The sequence below is a fragment of the Lutjanus erythropterus genome, chromosome 10, assembly GCF_056507025.1.
Source record: "Lutjanus erythropterus isolate fLutEry1 chromosome 10, fLutEry1.hap2, whole genome shotgun sequence".
Lineage (NCBI taxonomy): Eukaryota > Metazoa > Chordata > Actinopteri > Lutjaniformes > Lutjanidae > Lutjanus > Lutjanus erythropterus.
Window position 1 is genome coordinate 38,076,833 of NC_139326.1, and position 25,236 is coordinate 38,102,068.

Consider the following 25,236-nt stretch of genomic DNA (forward strand, 5'->3'; position numbering starts at 1 on the left):
ATTCAGTGCTCAGGCCCTAATAAACAATCAACAGTGACCACAAAGATCATTTTTTCATTTTTATATTACATTTGTGGGAAGTTAATACAATTTTGAAAGATGTTGCCCTTCTCACAAACATAACAAATCCTTGCAAATGTAAGTTATTACAGTTGCAGGAAATTTTGTATTATAATAAGCAATTGCTATTACATTTGTGGGAAGTTTATTACGTTTATGGGATTGTGGCATTGAAAGCTGCGGATTTGTATTTGTGGTTTATTACGTTTGTGGGTTATTATTAGGTTGGCGGGTGTTACATGGTTTCATCAAATATTCTAAAAATTTGGTTTGAGCAAGAGGATTAAGAATTGAATTAAAATCGATCCGAAAAGAGAGGAAGAGGGTGACAATGATGTGAACGTTAAAACATACGTTTAAGAATAAATAATTTTCCAAAACAAAAAAGAACAAAAAACAAACAAACAAATGAGTTATTTTGTTTGGCAGTGATGTAACAACACGTGGTCAACTGCCGTTAAGCGCCAAGTAGAAGACGAAATCGTCACTTCCGGTGCTTCTAATGTTTGCAGGCGGGAACTCATATGATAACAGACTACTAGCGAGACAGAGCACGGTTGTCCAGTGTCTTGTCCTGTCCTCTCACAGCTATGTCCCGCATCCTGAACGGTATCGTGGCGGTGTGTCCTGACTTGGGTATCGGGAACAAAGGAAACCTTCCGTGGCACCCTGTCAGACTCAGGTATGTCCTCTAACAGACGCTCTGATGGACAGACTGTGTTACTGTGTTGAATGAAAGCTTCACTAAGATGCGGAGTTGAGCGCGAGCTTACACAACTAAGAGCACGAGACACTTTTGTCTCGCGCTAGCTCGCTCTATGAACATATCAACTTTGCAACAGTTATATTAATGACCTGTTCTTCTTTTCTAGCAACGAATTCAAACACTTCCGAACGATGACAGTGACTCCATCTGTTAAAGGTAACCTGAGTTCATCTGGTTCAGTTGTTAATGATAGTGGACAGGAGCTCCACTGGTCAAAGGTTTGTTAGTCACACAGTGTCCAACGAGCAACGTGAGAAGAATGGACTTCAATAAAGAAGCTGTAGAATAGGATATAAACTGGAATAGGGCTGCACAGTTGATAGCAATTAGAATAAAATTGCAATATGTTCAAGTGAAATATTCAAATCACAGATCCCGAACCAAATCATATTTTTTATCAAAAGGAGAAATGTGTGAGAAAACAGAATTGAGGTACTGTAGTGCTGCAGAGATCAGCTGGCCTGAAAATCTAGTTCTCCAAATGGGAAAAAAAACATGTTTGTTTGGCACAGACCTCAAACCAGACCACGATTTTGCTGCTTCATAAGAAAAGCTTTTAAATAAAAAAAGACTTTTATCATGAAGATTTGAAATGAAGTGTTCACCATCTTACAACTGCTTGACTCAAGTCACCATGTGTGGGTCAGTGAGAGTCTCATTTTTATGTGTTTTTAAGGTTTTCCATATAAATATACTGCCACAGTTGATGTACATTTTGACAGTATGTGCTGAAACAGTTTTTATAGCCAGAGCCATGCAGAGAAAAAGTTCTAAATCTAAGAAATGTGTGTACATCAAGGAGCCTGAAGTACCTAATGAATGAATTCAAACCTTGTTATCCTGCAGGAAAGCAGAATGTGGTGATCATGGGCAGGAAGACGTGGTTTTCCATTCCAGAGAAGAACAGACCTCTGAACAACAGAATCAACATCGTCCTCAGCAGGGAGTTAAAGTATGTGTCACACACAGTTAATACAGCGTGTGTACAAATGAAATGTCATGTTCTACTGTAGATCCACTGCTGCTTGCATGACTGAGTTGTTACTCTGCTCTAATTCTGCTCTTTACTTGTACTAGAATATTCACCTACTGTTTAGCTGTACTACAACATACATACAACATTATTACTAAATGTAGAAATGAATCTGGTGTTTTTAATGTAATTAATTTGGTACAATGTTTTATATATTTCTAATGGACAGGAAAGCATAAAACCTTAAAAGGTAGAAAAATGTTAACTCATAATATGTATGTTGTTTGAGAGCTGACCATTTAGATGTTTGATTGGTTTCTGTTTTTGAAATATTTTTGGGGAATTTTGCTTTTAATTCATAAGACAGATGAAGACATGACAGAAGGGGGGGGGGAGACATGCAGCAAAGGGCTGTAGGCAGTCGGCAGGAAGTTACACTGCTCAGGAATCTCTGTGCATCTCCATCCATCCATAACTGCTTATCCTTGATGGGTTGCGAGGGCACTGGAGTCTATCCCAGCTGACACTGGGTGAGAGGCGGGGTTCACCCTGGACAAGTCGCCAATGAGACAAACAACCATTCACACTCACATTCAAAACTCAGGGCAATTTAGTGTTATCAGTTAGCCTGTATGCTGCATGTCTTTGGACTGTGGGAGGAAGCCAGAGAGAACCCATGTAGACAGAAACGTCCTGCTCAGCCAAAACCTCCCCAGCCTGCTGGGAGATTCAACCTCACCTGCGTGGCAGCAGTGCTAAGCACTGCACCACTGTGCCACCCAGGGGGCCTTGATGTGTTGCTTAATGTATTGTAACAGTGGCCTGATGTAAGTGTCTTTTGTCCTCCAGAGTGCCCCCTGCAGGAGCACACCACCTGGCTTCAGACTTCAAGTCAGCCCTCAGGCTGGTTGACACGGAGCTGGCAGAGCAGGCAGACCAGGTCTGGGTTATAGGAGGCAGCTCACTCTACAAGGTACTGCGTGGAGCACTCAAGGTGCTGCTGCTGGTCAATTTTCATTGCAGCGTTTCACAATTCCGGTCCTTGGGGCCCACTGCCCTGCATGTTTTAGATGTTTCACCTGACTCAAATGATCAGCTCATCATCCAGCCTCTGGAGAAGACTGATAATGACCTGATCATTTGAATCAGGTGTGTTAGGGAAATGGGCCCAGAGGACTGGGATTGGGAAACACTGCTTTAATGGTTCAGTCTTTAAAGGAGAAACATGTAATATATTTAAATTTAACTCCTGCAATGACCATGATATGTCACATGCACACCACAGCCTGCATGTTCCTCTTTTCTTGTTGTTAGTTTGTCTGAAATAACTCACTTAAGATGCAGCTCATATATTAAATAGGGATGAGGTCTATTTAATATAATGTTTATGGCTCCAACTCACTACTTGGACTACAGTACTCATTTTTGAGCACTAGTGTCTTACATATTTCTCCTTTAATTTTCAAGTTTTGTCATAATTTTGGAGTCCTGGTGGAAAACTGCTGCAGAAATCGTCTATTTTCAAACAACCAGTGAAGAGTAGATTTGAGTGTCTGATTACAAATTAACAATGGAAAATAATTACCCAATACAAAATTTTACTGCCGTTCTGGTTGCAGTTATCGGTCATGGTTATGAGCTGAAAGTCCACACACTTCTGCAGACACACACATTTCTTCTGTCTGTAATCACGTGTTGCTTGCTTTGGGCTACACAGGAGCTGATGGAGAGCTCGGGGACCAGAAGACTGTTCGTCACGCAGATCCTGAAGCAGTTTGAGTGCGACACCTTCCTCCCTGAAATCAGTCCAGACAAATATCGCCTGCTGCCAGAGTAAGATCAGCACACACACATGTTCTGCACGTGTTTGTGGGTCACTTAGGTTTATTACAACTTGAGTCTTATTTCGTATTTTTGGCCCAGGTTTTATACAACCAGTTATTAGCTGAGATTCTGGATCATGGTGACATCAGATGGGTCAAGACAATCTCACATTAAACCAACAATTAATCAAGATTATCAAAACTACAGTGGTTCTATAAACAGTGGTAGTTCCTAGTTACGTGTCTTGCGTCTTTGATGCATTAAAATCTGAAAAGACACAGTAGACACACTATTGACACAACCAGGGGAGGCACTGAAGGACTTCATCTTTTGACCAGTACCTTAATATGGATATTTACCAATATTGTGACTACATTGTAGAGATGACATTGGTGCTTTCACAAAATTGAATGAGATTTTTTTGGTTAATAATCATCATCAGCATCATAATAGAGCAGCTAGAGTAGTCTGCTGAGCTCAGAAAATTACTTTACTGTATTGCAACCTTTAAACCTTAAGTGGAACAGTAAGATCCCTGTAAGTCTGTCTGGGCAATACAGCTGTTTGTTGCTGAAATTAGGCACCAGGTCTCTATAAAACATTAAACATGTATGTGTATACCATAATATTCAATAAAGCTTGTTTCTCCAGGTTTCCAGGAGTGTCACAGGAGCTGCAGGAGGAGAACGGTATCCAGTACAGATTTGAAGTCTATGAGAGCATCCAGCAGTGAATCCTTGTGATTTTGTAAATGCGCACCAAAATGATTTGTACAGTTGTATTTTTTTTTCTCAGAGTTGAAATGAAGACTGATTTCAGTCACTGAGATTCCTACTGTGGACTTACTTACAGGTGGGGAAACACCTGTATTCATGACCAAAGTGTGTATCCATAATATGATCATACATTAAGTTTGGCATTTAAATTGAAAGACCAGATCAGTCTCTTTTCTGGTGAGAATGCAAAGTGGACAAAATATACAATTAAGAGGAACAGATATGTGATTACAGTTGTTGCATTAAATGTAACCATTTTAGCTACATTTTTCTTCTGATTACATTGGCTGTTTAACTCATACTGTTTTACAACAGGATTTTTTGTCTGTCCATCTTTCACTTATTTGTAACAGATAAACACAGTTTCAATTGATGCACATATCCATGTAGTTCTTGAATAAAACCTTCAAGTTCAGTTACAAGACTCAAAGATTGTTTTGTTCCCCCTGATGTCTCAAGTAATGGTGACGGAACTTTTTTTTAAAATCTGGTCCAAAAGACTAGAACTGCATGGTATCAGGTGATTTTAATCAATACCTTCAATTTACTGAGTACAGATACAAAGACCTGCCAGGGTTTATAAGTTCATTAATAGAAAGATTTTTTCCATTCAAGGCCATGTTCAGCCTCAACAAAATGACAAGACATTTATTTAACAGAAACTGGTGCATCAAAAACCGCTGCACTACCTTTTTAATACACCATTTTTTATAGACGTTGCTGCTGATTGGGTAATGCTTCTATGACACTCGCCAAATAAAAGGAACTTTACCTCAAAGATTGTTGTGTACTGTTTCATACTGTTTTTAGGAAACATGTCATTCAACCTTGATGGTGTAGCAAAACTGCACACACCATTTTCAGATTGAAAACAAAGCCTTGAGCTAAAGGGATAGTTCACCCAAAAATGAACATTCAGTTATTATATACTCACCCTCATGCTGACTGAAGGTCAGGTTTTTACACAGTTTATCATCCACACACTAAAATAACAATCAAACAGCGACATACCACCTTTAATACTACTACTGTTTACTATTTAAAGTCTGTTTTGCATTGCTGATATTATAGCTCAGAACAAAAAAAAAGAAAATTCATCAGTCTCTCCTATTTAATCTTCAATCAGTTACATTCATTTTACTGTGACAAAAACTGACTCTTAACTCTTAACTATAACAGCTTGATCATTTTGAAAGAAGTGAGCGGCTCACGATGGCTTCACTTTGTGCAGAAGAAGAGTCAAATGACGCAACAAACAGCCCTTTTATGTGAGCGTGCAAGTTCATAACAACCATTGTGATACCAGTTATCTCTGACTAGGGTTTTGGGTTTTGTCGAGCAGCTCATTGCAAAGAAAGCCTGGCTATGTTGAGCTTCCTTCATAGTACAGCCCTCAGACCTTTAATCATGAGGGTATGCAGATAATGACTAAATTTTCATTTTTGGTGAGCTATCCCTTTAAGCTTATGTCTGAAAGCCTCTATATTAGAACTCCAAATCCACAGTAGCCATTAAGAAATGATTATGTAACCACATCTGAAACAGGACAGCTGGCTCAGATGACTTACAAACAGGTTTCATAGGTGATTTTTAACCACCTTTTGTCTGTCATGCAAGCATCTTAAATTACTGAATGATCTATATGTTCATATGTACGGTTCGCTGCAAAATTAAAAACTGTAGTGCTAATAAGTTCCCACACATTGAATATTCGGTTTGATCTAATTAAACAGTATAAACTGGAAAGGGAAGTGAACTTGTTGAGCTGGTTTGCCTATAATGACAGATTCAAACCAAGCTGGAATGACCAAAATTTGCAGCTGAGGGATTATTTTATGAAGGAAATGCAATACACAAAAGCACTAAATGGAATTATTGACATAATGATTTGGACATACAACGGGACATGGTTTAAAATAATTTCTACACTGTATCGAAATTTAAGAGACTGTAACCTTCCTCAACTATGTACATCAAGGCTAAATGGGAAATTGAAATTATGAAATTGAAATTACAAGAGATGAATGGCTCAACATGTGTGAAGCACAACACACCACTACAAGTTCAAGGACATGGAGGGAGTTTGGGTGGAAAAATCTAACCTGCTATTTCATCACATCTACAATAAAGAGCAAACAAAGTGGTTCACAACAACCACATTGGAGGTTATGTGGGAATAGAGAGGTAAACCACACACACATTATTTGGGAGTGCCATAAATTAAATGTATTTTGGGAAAATGCAAGTGTTTTAATTAAAGACATTTTGGGATATCCAATACCAAAGGAATGCAAAGTTATGTACCTTTGTAATATAATTGATAATGATTGGTATTTAACCAGGATATTGTTGGTAACTAGCAAGAAGGCAATAACAAGAAATTGATATAAAGCCTGTACCATAGAACAGTGGTTAGAAATTGTGAGAGAGATTTATAACATGGAAAAATGACCTATTTGCTTAGACTGAGAGAAAATGTCTTTATGTGCAAATGGAAGAAATGAATGATCTATGACAAAAAGGAAAGTGTGCATGGGTCTATTGATATCTAAACCTCAAGATAATGGACTTGTGTATGCCCTTCTTTGACTACAGACACTCATAACTATGGCTGTTATGATTTTACTTTTGTTTATTGTATTTTTTTTTCTTGAGTGTATTATTTAATTTCTTTCCTTATGTTAAAAAGTCAGAAGTTGACATCCCCAATTCATGGGGTTGAATGTTCGAGAAAAAACCCAATAAACATTGAAGTTTTAAAAACAAACTGTAGTGCTGTTTATCCATCTAGATAGTTTTGGTGTTAGTTGCAGAGTTTTTGAGATGTCAGCCACAGACATGTCTGACTTCTCTTCAGTATAATGAAACGAGATGGCACTCAGCTTGCTGTGCTTAAAGACCAGAAATTACATTTAAAAAACTATCTACCACACCTGCCAACCTTTTCTACGTGCTAGAAATCTCAGTGGAACTGATGTTGAACACCAATAAGCCATGCCACATGTGCGAATTAAGAGAAGTGGCTGCAAATTTACATCCTTTCTTCCACATCAAGTTCAACTTTGGTGAACTTAGAAGGGACGTAGTCACAGCCTTGTCCTTCGCCTTGACAGGCAACGACCACTTCCCCACATTCGTACGTGTGAGCGAGACTTCACTGTTTACATGGCATCCTGTCACCAGCCTGAGTCTCTCATCCATGAGTAGATTCACGCTTCCTTCTGCACAATGATATGATCAGCAGGGGGTTTTTTGGTAAAAAGAAAGTAGTCCCTACATGAAGCTGATCACAACAAGGTCTGTGGATTATCTTGAGTAACCTGGTCATGATTTCTGGGACACTGCTGTTGACTTTTTCAATTTGATGCTGAGTGTCATCTAGTTCCATTATAGTGGAGAGATGGGAGACAACATAACATAACAGAGAAAATCTTTTTTTCTATATGTGAACTGTGCCTTTAATTCCAGAGCTTAAGTGTTGTGTGGGAAATTGTATAATGTATTGACTTAAAACCGTGTCCTTGTAGAAGTGCAGCAAACAGGAAATCATAAAAAGGAGTTTGAGCTCTTCATCAAACTGACTCTTAGAAGACATCAGTTTTTGATTTTCACACACTAGTGAAGGACATCAGGTCGGATGTGCCCTTTAATATCTACATTCTGCAGTGAACCATAGATTCAGTGACTGATTTCCTCAGCCTTTCTCCGTCATTGACTTCTGAATATGGTAATATGTCCATGAAGCGAGTGAAGCTCTCTCTTGTTCAATCTTCACCAAAATAAATCTGTCTCCAGCCTTGAACTTTCCGGTGACGTCGGCGGCACCATTGTCATCACTCCACACACCCAACAGTCTGAATGTGAGTCTTACCTGCGCAAACACTTCACCAAAGACCAGCGTCTGCACTGTGGCTGCTCACAATAGGATGTGCTGTCATTGGCTGCGCGCCTCCTGCTCCTCGGCTGCCATAGGCCGGCCTTTCACTCTCATCTGACGTATATTAGTCCTCACTGCCTCCTCTCATCAGTCACTCCCCTGCACGGATGTCTGCTACTGGTTTCTCTTCAGCCTGCACACTGACTGTGACCTATCAGTTGGAGAGGACCTGCGGCATGAACAGCTTTCACAGCAAAGAATGAGACACATTCAGGTAAGTTTGTGCACATAGCAACAATAACTGGCAGTGCAGAAATGAAGACAGATTTTTACACCAGAAGTCATAGCTGTGCCTTTAAAAATAATCTGTTACAGTTTGTTTCTTCAGAGTATGTGTCCTAAATCTTTATGTTTAATAATGACACTGAAAATATTAACATTTAAAGAAAGTAGACAATCAAGTAGGGATGAAATCTGTTATTTTATACTGTAAATCTTCTGTATCCCATTACATTTACAGTATTTATGCCATGAAACATGACTTCAGTGCAAATGTTTCATTCTGTTTTTTTGTGGGAACAACACTGTATATAAATGATACACAGACATATGATACAGAGCTGCAAGTGAAGGTGATTTTCAGTTTTCTCGATATATCGATTAGTTGATCGGTCCATGAAATGTCTGAAAACTGTTGACCAGTGTCAACCATGTTCAGTTTACTGTCATAGAGAAGTTTTTAAAAAAAGAGAAAATGTTCACCATTATGAAGCAGGAATTAGAGAATTTTGACTTTCTCTTAAAAAGTCACCCAAGGAGATTATTCGATTGATAAAAATGTTGAGGACTATTCTGATAATAGATTCACAAATGATTAATCCATAAATTATTGCAGCTCTAGATGTGTCATTGTGTTTTTTGTGTGAAAGTGTACAAACAAGACAACAACTTTGTGCATAAATGATTTAGAGGTAAAAGCTGTATGGCTGCAACTAACAATTATTTTCATTGTCTATTAATCTGTTGATTTAATTCATGATTAATTGATTAGGGCGATGACATCCCCTAGTGTCCTGTTTTATCCACAACTCAAAGATATTCAGTTTACTGTCAGAGAGGAATAGAGAAACCAGAAAATATCCACAATTACGAAGCTGAATTCAGAGAATTTTGACTTTTTTCCATTAAAAAAAGATGCAAAGTAATTATCAAAATAGTTGGTGATTAACTTAATAACTGTTCATAATCAATTAATCGATAAATCATTGCAGCTCTACTTGTTTCATTCAGTTTTTTATGTGAATGTGTACAAACGAGACAATACTGAATTTAAATGGAACAAAAACACGATATAGAGCTGCAACTAATGACTATTTTGATTGTTGGTTAACCTGACAATAATTTTCTCACTTAATTGATTGGTTTTTGGTTCAAAAAATGTCAGAAAATGGAGAAAAATGTTGATCGGTGTTTCCCAAAGCCCAAGATGACGTCCTCAGATGTCTTGTTTTGCTCACAACCTAAAGTTTATCTTCTGTCAGATAGGAGTAAGGAACCCTGAAAATATTACAATTATGAAGCTGGAAAAAAAACATTAATAAATTACTCAAAACAATCAATCAATTATCAGAATCATTGGCAATGAATGTAACAATCAATTCATAATTGCTAAATCATTGCAGCTCTAAATGTTTCATTCTGTTTTTTGTGTGAACAACCTAAATATATACAGTTTATTGTCATAAAGGAGTAAAGACACCAGAAAATATTCACATTTAAGAAGTTGAATGAGTATTTTGACTTTTTTCTTTACCAATTAATCGATTATCAGCAGTTGGTGATTAATGTAATAACTGACTCATCATGAATAAATCTTCACAGCTTTAAATTTTTCTATCTATGGACATGTCTGAGGTTACACTTGTCTCCTGGAAGACAGACAGACAGACAGACAGTAGAAGATTTGGTTTATATTTCTGTGCTGTTGTTGTGCTCCAGTCACATGATGAACTCTGCTTCTGTCATGAATTAACAGCATATTCCAGTTCTAGCTGTGACTAAATGGCTTCGTGGTGTATTGTAGCCTTCCACTTGACTATGTCTATAAGTAGCTCCTAACACACAGATGAATACATGTACGCGTGTGTAAAGCACCTGTAGTTTTCTCTGTCATCATAATCATAATAATATCTCAGGCTCTGCTCCTGAGTGTGGAATGAAGAAAAAACATGTGTGGCCTTTACATGTGGAATGATAAAATGTTAAGGAATGACATTTTGTCTCATTAGCTATTCTGTCTGTGTTGGTGCTGGTTGAAGGCCAGGCCTGACCCCTCAAAGAAGCACTGATGGGGGGTTTGAATGTCACCCTGCAGAAAAAGGCTGCAAACAGGGGTTGAAACCTCCTGCTCCTCACACACACACACACACACACACACACACACGCATTATACTCTATCCAAATGAACCATTACAGCATTGTACACATGATTACAACAGAGCTCCAGTGATTTAGTATTATACATCCATAAAGTTAGAAAGATTAAAAGAAAAATGGTCCAAATCTGTTCAGCAGAGACTGAGATACCTGTAGCTGCAAGTATGGATCAAGCTTCAAACATACTTCATTGGTATTTCCTGTGATCAAGGTTGGAAGGTTACTTTGAAAATATATTCACATACAATTAATAATTACCTGTTAAACATGTAGTCAGTAACCAAGTGTCACACTCTTAACTCTTTGGATGACCTCAATATAACATAAGATATGATTGAATGATTGAATGATTGAAATATTGATTGATTGACTTATAATTGGGTAATATTTTGATATTTCCATGTGGATGTGTCTTTGTATGGATGTTTTGAGCACACAAAGACAAATTGCAATCAGTGTTTCATTGAGATGATAATAAATTATTGAATCTGAATCAAAAGGCCAAAAAAGGGCAACATTTCCAGTAATCACTTCATTGTCTGTGTGTGTGTGTGTGTGTGTGTGTGTGTGTGTGATCACTGGAGCTACAGCTTGTTTTGAAATGTATTTTAAAATTGTAATCCTGCTAACAATCCCCATTTTTACTAATTCTAACTGTGACTGTCTCTTTTAATCTGTAAATGTAATGGATTACAGTTATCTTTTTTGTATCCAGATACATAATCCTGTTACATGGCCATAATCCAATCATTACTAACTTTATGTTAAACTGTCCCTGCCTGGTCAATGTCAGCCAGGTGAGCCAATCGTGAGCAGGGCTCAGCTGTCAATCATAACATAAATCCCCTTTTTAGTCATCTCCTGCCATTAACAGTGGGGAAGCAGGATTTATGATCTATACAACCTTACTAATTACTAAAATGCAGATGAAGGGTTTGGATATTAATTCTAATGGTACTCAGTACTTAATTATGATTTTAAAAGTAACTAAGTACATTATATAGTGTAATACATACTTAAGTACTAGTAAAAGTACAGACTTGAAAATCTACTCATGAAAGTACAAGTACCTAAAGATGACTTAATTACAGTAATTTGAGTATTTGTAATTAGTTATGTCCACCACTGTCCAGAGTCAATGAATGACCTACAGTAGATGGCGGTTGACACAGCAGCAGGAGTCTGGTGTGAGACAGTAAACACTGTACTGCTGTGGACAGGGTCAGCAGCAAAACATATGTAAGCCACCAAAAAATGTAAAAAAAAATCCATATCAATTTAAGTTTGTGTTATATTTAGAATATTTTCACCACTTTACCTTACTGTCAGATAGCCATTTGTGTATAAGCCACATATCACTCTCTCCAAAGCCGCCAGACGTCTTTGAAGGAAAAAAAACAGTAATTTTATCTCACAGAACACAAGAGTTGCTGATCTATCACTGCCTCAGTCTGATAGTTTGTTTAACTTATTGTGTGACTTTTTAAAAGGATAGTTTGAAACAGGGACTGGAGTGGGATTCATTTTCACGCCTCAGACCAGCCCACTTTAGTTCACAACATATTACACTGGAGATATACTGTTTAATTATAGCTTTACTTTGTAAGTCTGCTGTAGTGCACTATTCTTTGCTTTGGGTTACAAATGAAGTGAATAATGCACGGCCTTTGAAAGATGAGCAACTATGAAAAGAATGTATCTGCCCTCAGCATCAATAATCACAGCAGACAGTATCTAATGGGTGCCATCATTTTATTCTGCAGGCATTATGATGAGCAGCATGACCAGCATCACTTCCAGCCCTGTGTAAACTAAAAATAAACAGACAAATGGCTGCTTATTAAAGGGACAGTTCACCTCCAAATCAAAAATAGTCCAAGTGTACTGATCATTTCAGCCATGAGAGAAAGTGCCTTTTGTGTCATTTTTGTTCCCAGTTCATTTTTAATAAAAAACTTTACTTTTACCGCTGCTTTTACCTGGATCAGTCATAACATGCAAAAATACATGAGTTTATGTCCGTGTCCATTTCTATTTATGACTCAAACTTTCCTGCTTGACCTCTGACATGGACTGATCCACTTAAAGGGTTGGGTAGAGGTGACGGTACCACGTCCTGCACCTGCCTTGCAGTACACGAAGCCTACGGACTGTGTAACCCCGCTGTCAGATGGGCTGTTCCCAGCAGGGACTGGACATTAATCTGGTTAAATAAACCGGTCATTTTTAGATGAGGCTGCAACCAAATCATGAAGTGACATACGTTTAAATGGCACAGTATGTCCACTGAAAAGTGCATTACACTAACTTTCTTTATACTCCAGCTGTATATGCTTTACACCCTTCTGACACACACACACTCACCTACGCAGTTAAAGTAAATCATCGGTCACAGTTTCACAGACTTGGATAAAAGAAACACAAGGCCACACACACAATAGGCGGCAGGAGTGAATACAGGCAGCCCTGAGGATGACGAACATGTTGTGTTCTTGTGTTCTGAGGTAGAAGACCGTCTGACTTCACCACTTCACATCTCCTATACAAAAAGCAGCTCATGGGATGTTTGGGTCTGTAGCTGTTGCTGTTGTGTGACCTCGTCTGCTGTAAATCATAGTTACACTGGCAACTATACAAGTGAATCCTGTAGGTGCTGCGTAGATGCAGATGTGTGTGTGCGTCATCTTTATCAGAAGTCTGACTACCATTGTGAGAATTCAAGGCGACATGCAGACACAGAGGTACAACGAAGGCTGCTTTGCAAACGCTGCAAAATTATGAAACATCCGCATAGAAATGTCATGACAACACATGACAACATGCCAAATGCAGAGCTGGGACTGTAAAGGCGAGCAGTGGCCATAAGTAGACTCTCGCCAGCATTGGATGACACTTACCAGAATATTGCTTTCAAGGACCACTCGTGCTTTTGTGCGTTTGTACTCTGCCACTACAAACAGTGTATATTTTACATTCCTGCTGTCCAGTTTTCAAAGCACGTCATTGACTTTCAGATTTTTTAGAATAAGGCAGCCACTGGTTTGCCATTATTTCAGTGTGCTATGAACTTAGTCATGAGTGTGCAACAATCATGTACATTGGTAATCAAATGTTGTTGCTATGGATACCATCTATTCATTTTCTAATCTACTTACACTGTTCAGGGTCAAGAGCAGTCCCCAGTATGTGCTAGATATGAGGCAAGGTACACCCTGGACAGGTCACCAGGTCTAACGTATATTGACTAACAAACTATTCACATTCACAATAATGGCAAAGTTAGAGTGATAAAGTGAGCACATATAGTAGTTCCTTATAGTCTGAGATCTTTTCCACGATGGGAACTCAACAACCTGTAACCTGGAGCTTTTCGTAATCTGAACTTGTTCAAGTTTCCTCTCTGTTTTCTACTGTGCTACTGTGGTGGACCCCCAGTTTTATCATGTTACATCTTTTACTTAATTTTCTGTCTTGTTTTGTTTTTGTTGCAACCGTTATGCCTTTTTTGTCTCGCTAGGTCTTGTTACATCTTTAATGTCTTGTTAAGCCTTTTGTGTCTTGTTAGGTCTTTTACATCTTGTTATGTCTTTTTGGTTATGCTACGTCTTTTTTGTCTGGTTTGTCTTTTTTCAGCTTGCGTGTTTTTTGTCTTGTCACATTTTGTTATGTCTTGTTACCTGTTTTGTGTAAATTTTCATCTACTTACTCTTACATTTTTTTTTTGCCATGTTACATCTATTGTGTGTGATATGCACCAATAGATAAACCTAGGAATTGTATTTTCTGTGAGTTTTATTACACATCCATTTAAGTTGAAATCAGTGTTGATGTTGGGAAGGCAGTGCCAAATTAAATGCATTAAAACTAAAGTAACAAGCCTGTTTTGAAAGGGTCAATAGTAGAAAGTACAGAGTAAAAGTAAAAATCAGAAATAGAAATACTCAAGTAAACCTGAAAATTCTACTTAAGTACAGTAACGCAGTATTCATATTTCACATAATTCACATAAGAGATGTGCATCAAACAAATGCAGTCTGCAGTCCTGGTGTGGTTTGAGGATCCACTGTTACCCATCTGATGGACTACATCTGAGAATTTAGTGTTCCTCTCCCTCTGTTGCAGGCACTGGTCTGTGTGCACCTTTGGACAAGAAAGTGACGATCATTCATCAAAGACACTGAAGGTGGATTAGCAGCAGCCAAAGTCCTTACAATGGATGAGTCAACAGAGGTTCGAACAGACGGCAATTCTCTGCTGAAGGCTGTCTATTTGAGTCGTCTGCGTCTGACTCGCCTGCTCCTGGAGGGAGGGGCCTACATAAACGAGAGTAATGAATATGGCGAGACGCCACTGATGGTGGCCTGCAAAACACGCCATACAGATTCACAAAGTGTACCCAAACACAAGATGGTTCGGTAGGTTTCATCATGTGACATGTGCGCTAATGCATGTGTTTCTGTTGAGGGTAACTAGTTCTCTCTTCAACGGTTTCCTGGTGTAATAAATGTGATCTTTCTCCCAATAGGTATCTTCTGGAAAATGGTGCTGACCCAAACATCCAAGACAAGACAGGGAAAACAGCTCTGATGCATGCATGCCTCGAACAAGCTGGAGCTGAAATTCTATCACTCCTGCTGAGCAGTGGAGCTGATCCAACTCTGGAGGATCATGCAGGCTTATCAGCACTGATTCACGCTGTCAATTCAGGCAACAGGGATGTCCTCAGGGTCCTCCTGGATGCCTGTAAAGCCAAGGGTAAGGAGGTTATCATCATCACCACCAACAAACTTCCATCTGGCCATCAGATGACAAAGCAGTACCTCAATGTCCCTCCACCTCCTGACCTTGAGGAGCGTATGCATTACACCCCAGCGTCTTGTTGCATGTCTCCATATGAGCTCCAGCTACGAACTCCTCCACAGGGCTCCTCAGCAAATGCTTCCCCCCAACCTGGTAGCCCACTACTTGGCCTCAGGGATCCCCACTGTTTAGGATCAGCACCTGGCCTAGTCACATCTCGACCAGGTTCTCCAATCCAGCATCCTAGTCCTTTACGTGTACCTGGAGTGGATAAGCGACTTAATCTCCAGAGGCTACATTCTGAGCAGTGGTCTAAAAGTCCTTCCCTGCTGCTCCAGCAAAGCCAGGCCTCCTCTCTGACAGAGGAGCCAGTCCAAATTACACCTGAGGAAGAGTTGTCCTTCAGAATCAATAGCCTCACCTTCCACGGAAGACCTCCACCTGTTTCACGCCACCACAGCATCGATGTCAAAGACACTACTGGGCTTCTGAAAGCACTAGAAAACATGTCAGGAAATGAGACCAGGGGAGGAAGTGGAAGAAGAGGCTTTGGTAGAAAGATGTCATATGACAGTACTGCAAGTTCACTGCATTCTGCTTCACACCCAAACTTGCATCACGACAGTCTCCCCTTTCCCCATGAACCTTGTCCTGTGGAAGAAGGTTCCTCTGACTGTCTCAGACAACTTAATGTTTCCAGTCTGCAAAACGTGGTCCGTCGGCGGAATATTGGCATTGACCACTACAATTCTGACTCTCAGTTACAGTTTGGCAGCCAAGACAATAGCTCCAAGAACAGTGGAGGAGCTGGAACGGGACCAGAAAGGCACAAGCTAGTCAACAGCAGATCCTCCACTCTGTCAGGATCGAGGGAATCCTTAGAGAGCTCTGTCCAGAGACGAGGCACTGCCGGGCAGGAGCGAAGAGGCTCAGGGGCCCTTCTTCTGGATCACATCGCCCACACTCGCCCTGGATACCTCCCTCCTCTGAATCCCCATGCTCCTATACCAGATATTGGGGTCAGCTCTAGCTCTTCCTACCCTTTGAGTGGCAATAGTAAGACACTGAATGCTGTTCTTACAGGGTCAAAGCCCATTCTACCCTGTGCACCGGTTTTCCTGAGGGACCTAAAGGCCAAGAAAATGTTGTGGAGACGCCACTCAATGCAGAGTGAGCAGATAACACAGCTGGTCAACTTCAAGGAAAGTTTTGGCCACTAGAACAAAATAGTGCATGTATCAGAAGAAAATGCATGTGATCTTACCAGTATCATACACTGAGCTCTATATAATGACATAAAAAAACATCAAGAATACAAATATATCTTTAGTGTAAAACCTGAATAAATAAATAAAAAAATAAAAATGCCTTTATATACTTCAGCACTTTTCCAGAACAGCTAGGCCAACATGGTTTCACAAAAAAAATCTTAACACAAGGTCCAACATCTTGTTTCCTTCCTCAGTGATGGAGTTGCTTTGTCGTCATACATTGGGTTTGTTTTAATCATGTGACCAAAGTATTCTGCTCACATATGTGGTGAGGAGATGTAAGGGAGATGGTCGCCAGATGATCTAGCATTGGATATGAATGTCTTCCTTGTTCTTTTGCCAGTTGTCCACAAACTTTTGGGTGTGTAGTCCTTCTAACTACCGATCTTCACAGTCTGATACTGAAATTTTCTTGACTTGCCTCTCACCATTGACTGCCATATATATTTTTTCCAAAGTCAGGTTCCACAGCTGGATTCATGAGATCATGCAAGAATCCATATTGCCAGGCTTCATGTTATCCATTTCTGTCTGCACTAAAAGTGGTGCAGCCAATCAGCATCCTAGGAGAGACTATTGGCATCTGTGGACGTGGTTTTAAGTGTGATGACAGCGAGAAGCATCCATGGACATGACTCGTCTGGAACAAACAATGGTGGCTCCTGAAGAGGTTAGCATAGATACTATGATAGCATAGCACTGATCTGATGGGTTGAAGTTAACCTGACATGATAGACAGATGGTTCAACCAGTCACCTGTTTTTTTGAAAGTGCCAGTAATTTTTCCAATCTGTTTCTAAGGACAACTCGCGTCAGGTTAAGGTCCCACTTTAAGGGGAGGGACTTTGCCGCTCTATGGCCCTGATGACAGACTGACAGGCTGGAGGGACAGATTTGTGGAGACAGAGGTAGGAAAGGATTTTATTTCAGGCGATGTGCAAACTGTTCTAAATAAATAACAGTGTTAAAATTGAGTTTGGGCTCATTTTTTTAACAACTGAAATTACATTTTTCATGTACAGCACAGAAAAATGGTACCGTTGGGTGACGTACTGAATACCAGGTACTGCTTCAAATGTGAACGGTACCCAACCCTGCCTATAGGCTGTTGTGCTCTGTGTTGCTGGGTCCTCACAACTGATCTTTTAAGTTTTTTATGCGTCTTTTATGTTCCTGTCTGTCTACACAATCCACTTTACTGCCATCTGTTTTCACATTATCAAAATCTAATGCTTTCCATGACAGCTGAGCAACTCAATCCACAAAGGAAGGCCATGAGATGTAATTGAAAGATTTGGAAGCGACAAAAAAAAGGGATCTTGAGTTGAATGTTTATGTCGAATGTCTGCTCCTGAGGTCAAGAATGAACCTTCAAGCTGAAGTTAAATGGTTGTTCAAATGAAAAAGTATTTTTTAGTCTATACTCATACAATTTATAGTGGCATTATGTACGCTCATGACTCAGGCTTAATTCTTGTGTGAGCCAAAGAGATTTGAGACTTGCTGTGACTTTACAGAAAACATAATATGTGAGACTGGCCTTGGATCAAACAAAGTACAGAGCAGAGTGAAAAACAGCTCAAGAAACATCCACCTCCAATCTACTGGTTAAAAGCCAATTTTAGATTAGCAAAGTGGTTTGTCTTAATTATATTTTTGCAGCATTTTTAAAAGTGGCATTGTCTTTACTCAATCTGAGGAGCTTATTTAACTTTAAATATATAAATACCTTTATCAGTTATTCATTAGTAAGAAATTATCAGTTATTAAAGATGACCATGTATTCTTTACAAAGGCATAAAAAATAAATCCATGACCTCCAGTTTGAACATGGGGTGCACTGCATATCACTGTTGGAATAAAACGGCACTTATCAACATAAGCTGCACACTGAGGAAAAAATAGCCTTATCTTTTAGAAAAGCCTTTTATCTAAATTGCCAATCAGTAAAACTGCATCCTTGAACATTTAAAACATTCGGAGATACTCTTTTCACCATGTACAGAGTTGCCAGTGGCAACACTTCAGTGGTACACTCAACCTTCAGTGTTCTTCATTGTGTTGTCCTGCACTGTCTGACTATTTTCAAATAAAGTGTACACCAAATATTTGAGTGACTTTGTATGAAGATGTGTAACTCAGTTGGATGTGGTGAAAGGTGGGCAGTGAAAACATGCTTGCTTTGGACTTGTACTCAGCATTTTATTTTCATAGAATAACAAATAAATGTATTCAACAGTGGTGATCGACAGAGAGCCTTCAGAACAGTACAGTCCCATTTTCCTGGCCAGACCTCAGCCAGGAAAAGCTTTAGGTTCAAGCTGGACTAGCGCGGCTCTTGTCCTCGCTCTCCGGCACTGATCTAGCTGATCTAGCTAGGTAGTCGAAACATACCGGGTGCATTGTTGATCGTCTCAAGAGCCCCTGCTCTTTAAAAGGGACATTTCACCCCAAAATCAAAAATACAGGGTGTCCATAAAGTCTCTTTACAATTTAACAAATTTATTACAAAAGCAAATGAATTGACAAATCTGTGGAAATTATTACAAAATGAAAAGTAGATATTGAAGGGTTTTTTTGCCTCATTTAATACACCTCTATATGGGAACCATTAGTTGCACAAAGCACATCAAGACAGTACTCAATTTCTTGCCATGTTCACTGTAGCATAGCCTCATCAATGGTGGCAATGGCATCAGTGATCTTTTGCTTCATGTGTGAAGCATGAATGTGATTAAAAACTTTGATAACCACTGAGTACATAGAACAAATCTGACTGACATATCTCATCAATGGTTTTTGTAATACATTTTTTAAACTGTAAAGAGACTTTGTGGACACCCTGTACATGTTTTTCCCCTGGCATGTAGCGCTATTGATGAGTTCTAGAGATATCAGCCATAGAGATGTCTGTCTTCTCTTTGATATAACTGGACTAAATGGCACTCAGCTTGTGGTGCTCAAAGAACCAAAAAATACATTTGAAAAATTCCATCTACTGAACTCAGCTCATTTATCTCACTCAAGATAATCAACACACCTTGTTGTGAACAGTTTCATGTCACTACTTTCTTTCTAGTCCAAACTACTTTATTTCTAGTAGAAAGTAGATTTTAGATTTTACTGCCAAAAGAAAGTAGTTCCTCTGTGAAACTCAATCACCACAAGAGTCTGTGGATTATCTTGAATAACTGGGTCGTGATTTTTGGAGACTGGTTTAGATTTTTTGGGGGTGTTTTTAGCTCTATAAGCTGAATGCCACTTAGTGCTGTTACATTGGAGAGAAGGCAGACATCTCTACAGCCGACGTCAACAAAACTCTACAACTCACACCAAAAAAAAATTAGATAGATCAATAGCACAACAGGCCAGGGGAAAAAATATGTAGTTTTGATTTTGGGGTGACCTGTTCTTTTAATCCAAACCCCACACTTCTTTTTCAAATATAGTGTTAGTTTTATAGTGTATTGTGTGTATGTATACCTGTTATTTTTATGCACAAAGAAAGGGAATTACTTAAGACTGTGTGAGATTTAGGGGAATTTATTCAAGTGCATTAGTCTTCAGTGAATAATCACCTGAAAACAAGAATAACTGTGTTTTTGTTATCTTAGAATGAGCCCTTTATATCTACAGAGGACGCTGGCCATTTTTCATGGAGGCCACTATGTTGCACTGCCAAAATCTTGTCTTTAGTGGCGACCAGTGATTTACCATTTTACCTTTCTGCAGTTGTCTACAGGTTCACTCCAGGACCATGTGACACTGCAGGATTTACTTTAACTCTGATGATTCTAAAGATAAAGAGCACTGAACCCACAATTAGATAAAAATATCTTATCCTATCTTTTTAATCACCACATGACCCCTATGATTGTTCTTGCAGCCCCCCTAAGTGGTCCCAACCCCAGGTCATGAACCACTCCTGTAACATATGACATCAGTCAATGACGTTCCTCACTTCACATCGTTTCGCTGTCAGAAACCACACAGACAACTTCTCAGTGTTTGTCTGCAGTAGACTTTCAGTTCCTCTCATGTGACGTCATACTGAGCTCTGTCCTGAGAGAGTCCGGCAGGTCGTAGTAGATCCTGCTGGTGTCATACTGCTTCCTGTAGGGCAGTAGGTCCTGTAGTGTCAAGGTGTCATTCTGGCCGGTCCACACTGTTAGAGTGTACCTGTGGGCAACAAGAGGACACATTGGATGAACAGCTCAAATTTTCAGCTCTATATTTATTTAATATGCAAAATCAACATCTGTATCTCCACAAGTCTTCATTCAAATGTAACCAAAATCGACACAGACTTTCTCAACTGAGTAGAGACCAAGTGTTTGGAATAGTGTTCAGATCAGTCAAACAATAAGTCTGCAGTGATTTTCTATTTCATCTAATTTTTAAACTAATTTCACCAAAATATTTGATAATACACTGGAGAATGTGAACAGTCAGTACATGGGTCTTCTAACAGTGGTAGGTGCACTTCCATGTGGATCTCTCCAGTCACTGTGACGTGAGCTGCAGGCAGCAGCCTCTCCCTCTCTCTGGATCAATGGATTAGATGTTCCTATAACTTGTTAATAGTTCATATGAACCTCTCCCTCCCTTTCTACATATATTTTTAAATCTTACTTCAAATATATGATGTCTCTATAGTGAGTTGACATGAACATCACTGTCTGTTTAATTTAATAACTGTACAGATGAAAATTAGCTCATAGTTAACTGTGATTCAGCAGTGGAGCTGTGCATTGTCCCTGTCAAATAAACTACATTTAAAAAATCAAATGAGCATAATTATGCACTAGAACTTCATTTTTACCATGTTATTATCAACAGGTTATGTTTATTAATAGAACAGGACAGGAGAAGACAAAAATGAATGAAAATTATTATGCAAGAGTAAATGGTTAGAGTGGGTGGGAGAAGGAGTAAAAAAGCAGTCCTGTACAGGGATCTAGTGCAATGTTTAGCACAGTCGCCTCACAGCAAGAAGGTTCTGGGTTTGAAACCACCAGCCAGCTGAAGCCTTTCTGTGAGAGGTTTGCAGAGACACAATGGCCATCATAACCTTGCCGTATCAGATGATCACAAATTTTGCCACCTAACCATCATGTGGTGCAAAATAGTTGCTTGGCCCTTAAGGCCCTCACAACCAAGCCTTTGGATTGACTCTGGAGGGGAGGGTTTTTTAAAATTCTCAAACTGTTTCCACCCAATTTAGCTATGAAAGGTGGGAGACTGTCCTCAGTCTCTACTGAGCAAAACATTTAGAGACTGACTTGTTAGTCTACAATGATCACATTTAGGGGAGATACAACAGGTTGAAATTAAACAGCAATTCTCCTGTACAGGATAATGACAGCTGTAGAACTAAACAGAGATGAAGTCAAAAAGTCACTGTGTTGATCATCACCTGTCTGACTGCTGCAGCAGCCATGAGAGCTGAGAGAACGACTGGGCCAGGAGAGCTGCTCGCACCGGGAAGGTGACTGGATGTTTAAGGCTTCCACAAATATCCTGCATCACATGCACCATATCCCAGCTGTAACCTGCAAAATATCAAAATAAACCAATAAATAAGCTCCCTTCTCACAGTGCCTACAGGGTTATTTGACATGGAACTTCCTTTTCTGCAAGCAACTGGTTTAAAGGATAAGTCTGCTGTCTATATTTTTCTTGTTGTAAACACATGTATACAATATTTTTTGTTCTATTTTAAGTGGTGAAAAGGTGTCCATATAAACACAGGCAGTGGTAGTGACGTGTCTTCACCTGGGTTATCTGTCCCAGCCGTCCATCCTGTAGTCCACCCTAGAGACAGCACCGTGTCAGTGGGCAGAGTCTTCACAGCAGAGAGGAAAGCCTGCGGGTCCAGAGGTGTGGCCTGTCCCCCAGGACCAGGAAGGATGTCTGCATTGATCCACACGGGACGGCTCGTCTCAGTCAGCACCTCCTCCAGCAGAGCCACAGACGGAGACACTGCCTCCAGGCTGCGTGGACAGATGGTAGTGTTACTCTCACACACAACCACACGTTACTGAGAAGCTTCAAAAGCTGCCTCTCACCTCTTAAAGTCCAGTTTGATTCCCTTGTTGTGTTCTTTCACTCCCTCCAGCCACTCCTTCAGTGTGATGTCACTGTCTGTGTCAGGGGGATGAGCCATGATTGGCTCTCTGGGGTCACCACCTCTCATGATTATGTCAGCCTCAAGCATATGGGTGGGACCTGAGGGTGACAGATGCTGGTTAAAATAATCCATAGAGAACTTGTGGTCATGCCTGATCAGTTCAGACTAAATTGCACTTCATTACCACAAGGGTCTAATTTTCTTGGTTCCAGGTAGACCGGGGGTCTGAAACCTGTAGCTCTGGAACCACATGCGGCTCTTTAGCTGCTCTCCTGTAGTTGCCAGTTTATTTCAAAGCTCAAGAGTTTAAGTTGGTCTTCAAAAATCTATTGCAGTACCTTGCCTTGAAAACCAAACTTTACATTTGAAAACTGGTTACCATTCACTTCCATTGTTTGAGAAGATTCTGCAACACTGTTTTTCTGTGAAACTCTAGCAGTGTTTTGTGGACTAAAAAAAACTAAACCTGAATTTTCATTTTTGGGTGAATTATCCCTTTAAATCAGTGGAGTTTAGTGGCAAACGTTCATGGTAACAGTGTCACAGTGCAGCTGACACATTTAATAGGAATCTGAACATAAATGTACTCTGATGAAGGACACAGGTTAAATGTACCTGTGAGAGCTTCTGTCAGTCTGCTCCTGCTGTTGACAGCGTGTGACCACCTGAGCTGTGCAGCGTCCCTCCTCTGGATCTGACTCCGACTCAAGAAGTAGTCCAGCGTCTCTTGAGACATCCTCTCTGCCAACACAAACCAGCAGACAACTTGTCACAGGACAGTTTTAGTTCGTACGTAAAGACGAGGAGACCGAGTAATGTCAGCTAGCCTGCTCTGAATGACACGGAGCGTGGTTGAATGTAGCTCACACTCTTCAGATAGTTCAGCAGTTGTTTTTACCCTTTAAATTCCAAACGACGTAAACTGTGAAACATCCGATTAAAACTACGGCAGCGCTGCGCGAGTTACACAAGAAACTCCTCTTCATTGCTCATTTCTATCATCAAGACCGGTAGTTCCCACAGCGGAGGATGTGCGGCGATTACAAGTAAGCTAGCAGCAGGAACACACGCCACATTTCCGGTTAAAACTTTTCAAAATAAAAAAATAAAACGTCTACAACGAGTCCACTCACAATATGTCATGCCGCCTGTCTACTTTTCCGCCACTGGTGAGTGTTTTACAGTCATATACGGACAAATTAAATAAATAAAACAAACAAACAAAAAAAATGTGGCGACGCCTGAATGCTGTTTCTGCAAATCTTGCAGTTGCAGTTCCTACTGTGACCACTGGAGGGCAGTGAAACACATGACTCAGCGTCACCCTGCACTGTGAAGACCATTGTGTATTTGTTCCCTGTATTGTTTTTATGTTCAAAATAAAGTGAATAAAGTGGTGCCAGTTGGTTTAATGTAGTTTTTTTGTTCATAAAATAGATCAAGTAAACAGAATTTAAACACATAAAAAAGATGTGTTACCTTAATACAACATTGTACCATAATGGTATGGGATGAAAAAAATATGTTTTGTCTAAATTGCCTCTCCAGTTTAAAGTTTAAGCCATTTGAAATGGAAAAACATTAAAAATGAACTCATTTGACAACGTCTACCATTGTGGAGCAGCCTGTAAGAATGAATGTGTTAAAGAGTGTCAACTATCAACCCAAAGTATCAAAACCCTTCTTATTACAAGACAGTGAGTCATATTTCACTGTTTTGTTGTTTGTTTGTTTTGTCAGTCTCCTGGTGTGTGTCTTTCCATGTTGCAACTATCTGTTGTGTTGCTGCCATCTTTAGAGTTCAAATAAAATAAAATAGCTATCAATGCATTTTACATCCTGCCTTATATTGGTTGAACAGTATATACACCTAAATACACAATACAAAAAAATGTCATGATGAGAGTCCATAGTGATATGGCAACATTTACATTTTAACATTTTACATTTTATTACTTAATTATTAAATAAAGTAGATATAATGGGTAAAAAAAATAAACTTAACTCATCTATTAATATTAATTCATTTTTTCCAGATTGTGAAATGACAGGAAATGATGTTTTCAGACTATTTTTGTGGTGAGAGATGATGAAGCTGAACGATATGAAGGCTGCAAAAACATGACCTCCAGAGAGTCATGTGACAAATTAAAACACTGATATTAGTTTCCTCAGGGCTCTGCCTCTTTTTAAAGTACTGGACTATAATTAAGGATGTACAGTGTGAGCGTAAAGGGCCAAAAGTGGTTATGTTACCTGGAGCCAACACTGTACCATAGAGGGTTAAAAAAGGACATTGGTGAAATCCTTGATCATAAAACAA

The 25,236-nt window shown here is 39.5% G+C and overlaps 3 protein-coding genes across 3 annotated transcripts; 2 read left to right on the forward strand and 1 right to left on the reverse strand.

The window, feature by feature from the left end:
• The first annotated feature begins 571 nt into the window (after positions 1-571).
• Positions 572-4,426, forward strand: dhfr (dihydrofolate reductase). Its single transcript, XM_084729645.1, has 6 exons — positions 572-742; positions 933-982; positions 1,673-1,778; positions 2,649-2,772; positions 3,517-3,632; positions 4,275-4,426. The coding sequence occupies exons 1-6, from the start codon at positions 651-653 to the stop codon at positions 4,354-4,356; spliced, it is 570 nt and encodes a 189-aa protein (XP_084585771.1). The 5' UTR covers positions 572-650; the 3' UTR covers positions 4,357-4,426.
• Positions 4,427-14,924: 10,498 nt separating this feature from the next.
• ankrd34bb (ankyrin repeat domain 34Bb) lies at positions 14,925-16,813 on the forward strand. The gene is made up of 2 exons (XM_084729646.1): positions 14,925-15,127; positions 15,238-16,813. The coding sequence occupies exons 1-2, from the start codon at positions 14,925-14,927 to the stop codon at positions 16,730-16,732; spliced, it is 1,698 nt and encodes a 565-aa protein (XP_084585772.1). The 3' UTR covers positions 16,733-16,813.
• Positions 16,814-20,618: 3,805 nt separating this feature from the next.
• Positions 20,619-24,004, reverse strand: fam151b (family with sequence similarity 151 member B). The gene is made up of 6 exons (XM_084729239.1): positions 23,812-24,004; positions 23,529-23,654; positions 22,852-23,011; positions 22,559-22,776; positions 22,200-22,335; positions 20,619-20,962 (listed from the first exon to the last, which is right to left on the reverse strand). Exons 1-6 carry the CDS (start codon positions 23,897-23,899, stop codon positions 20,809-20,811), a joined length of 882 nt encoding a protein of 293 aa, XP_084585365.1. The 5' UTR covers positions 23,900-24,004; the 3' UTR covers positions 20,619-20,808.
• Positions 24,005-25,236: the final 1,232 nt, after the last annotated feature.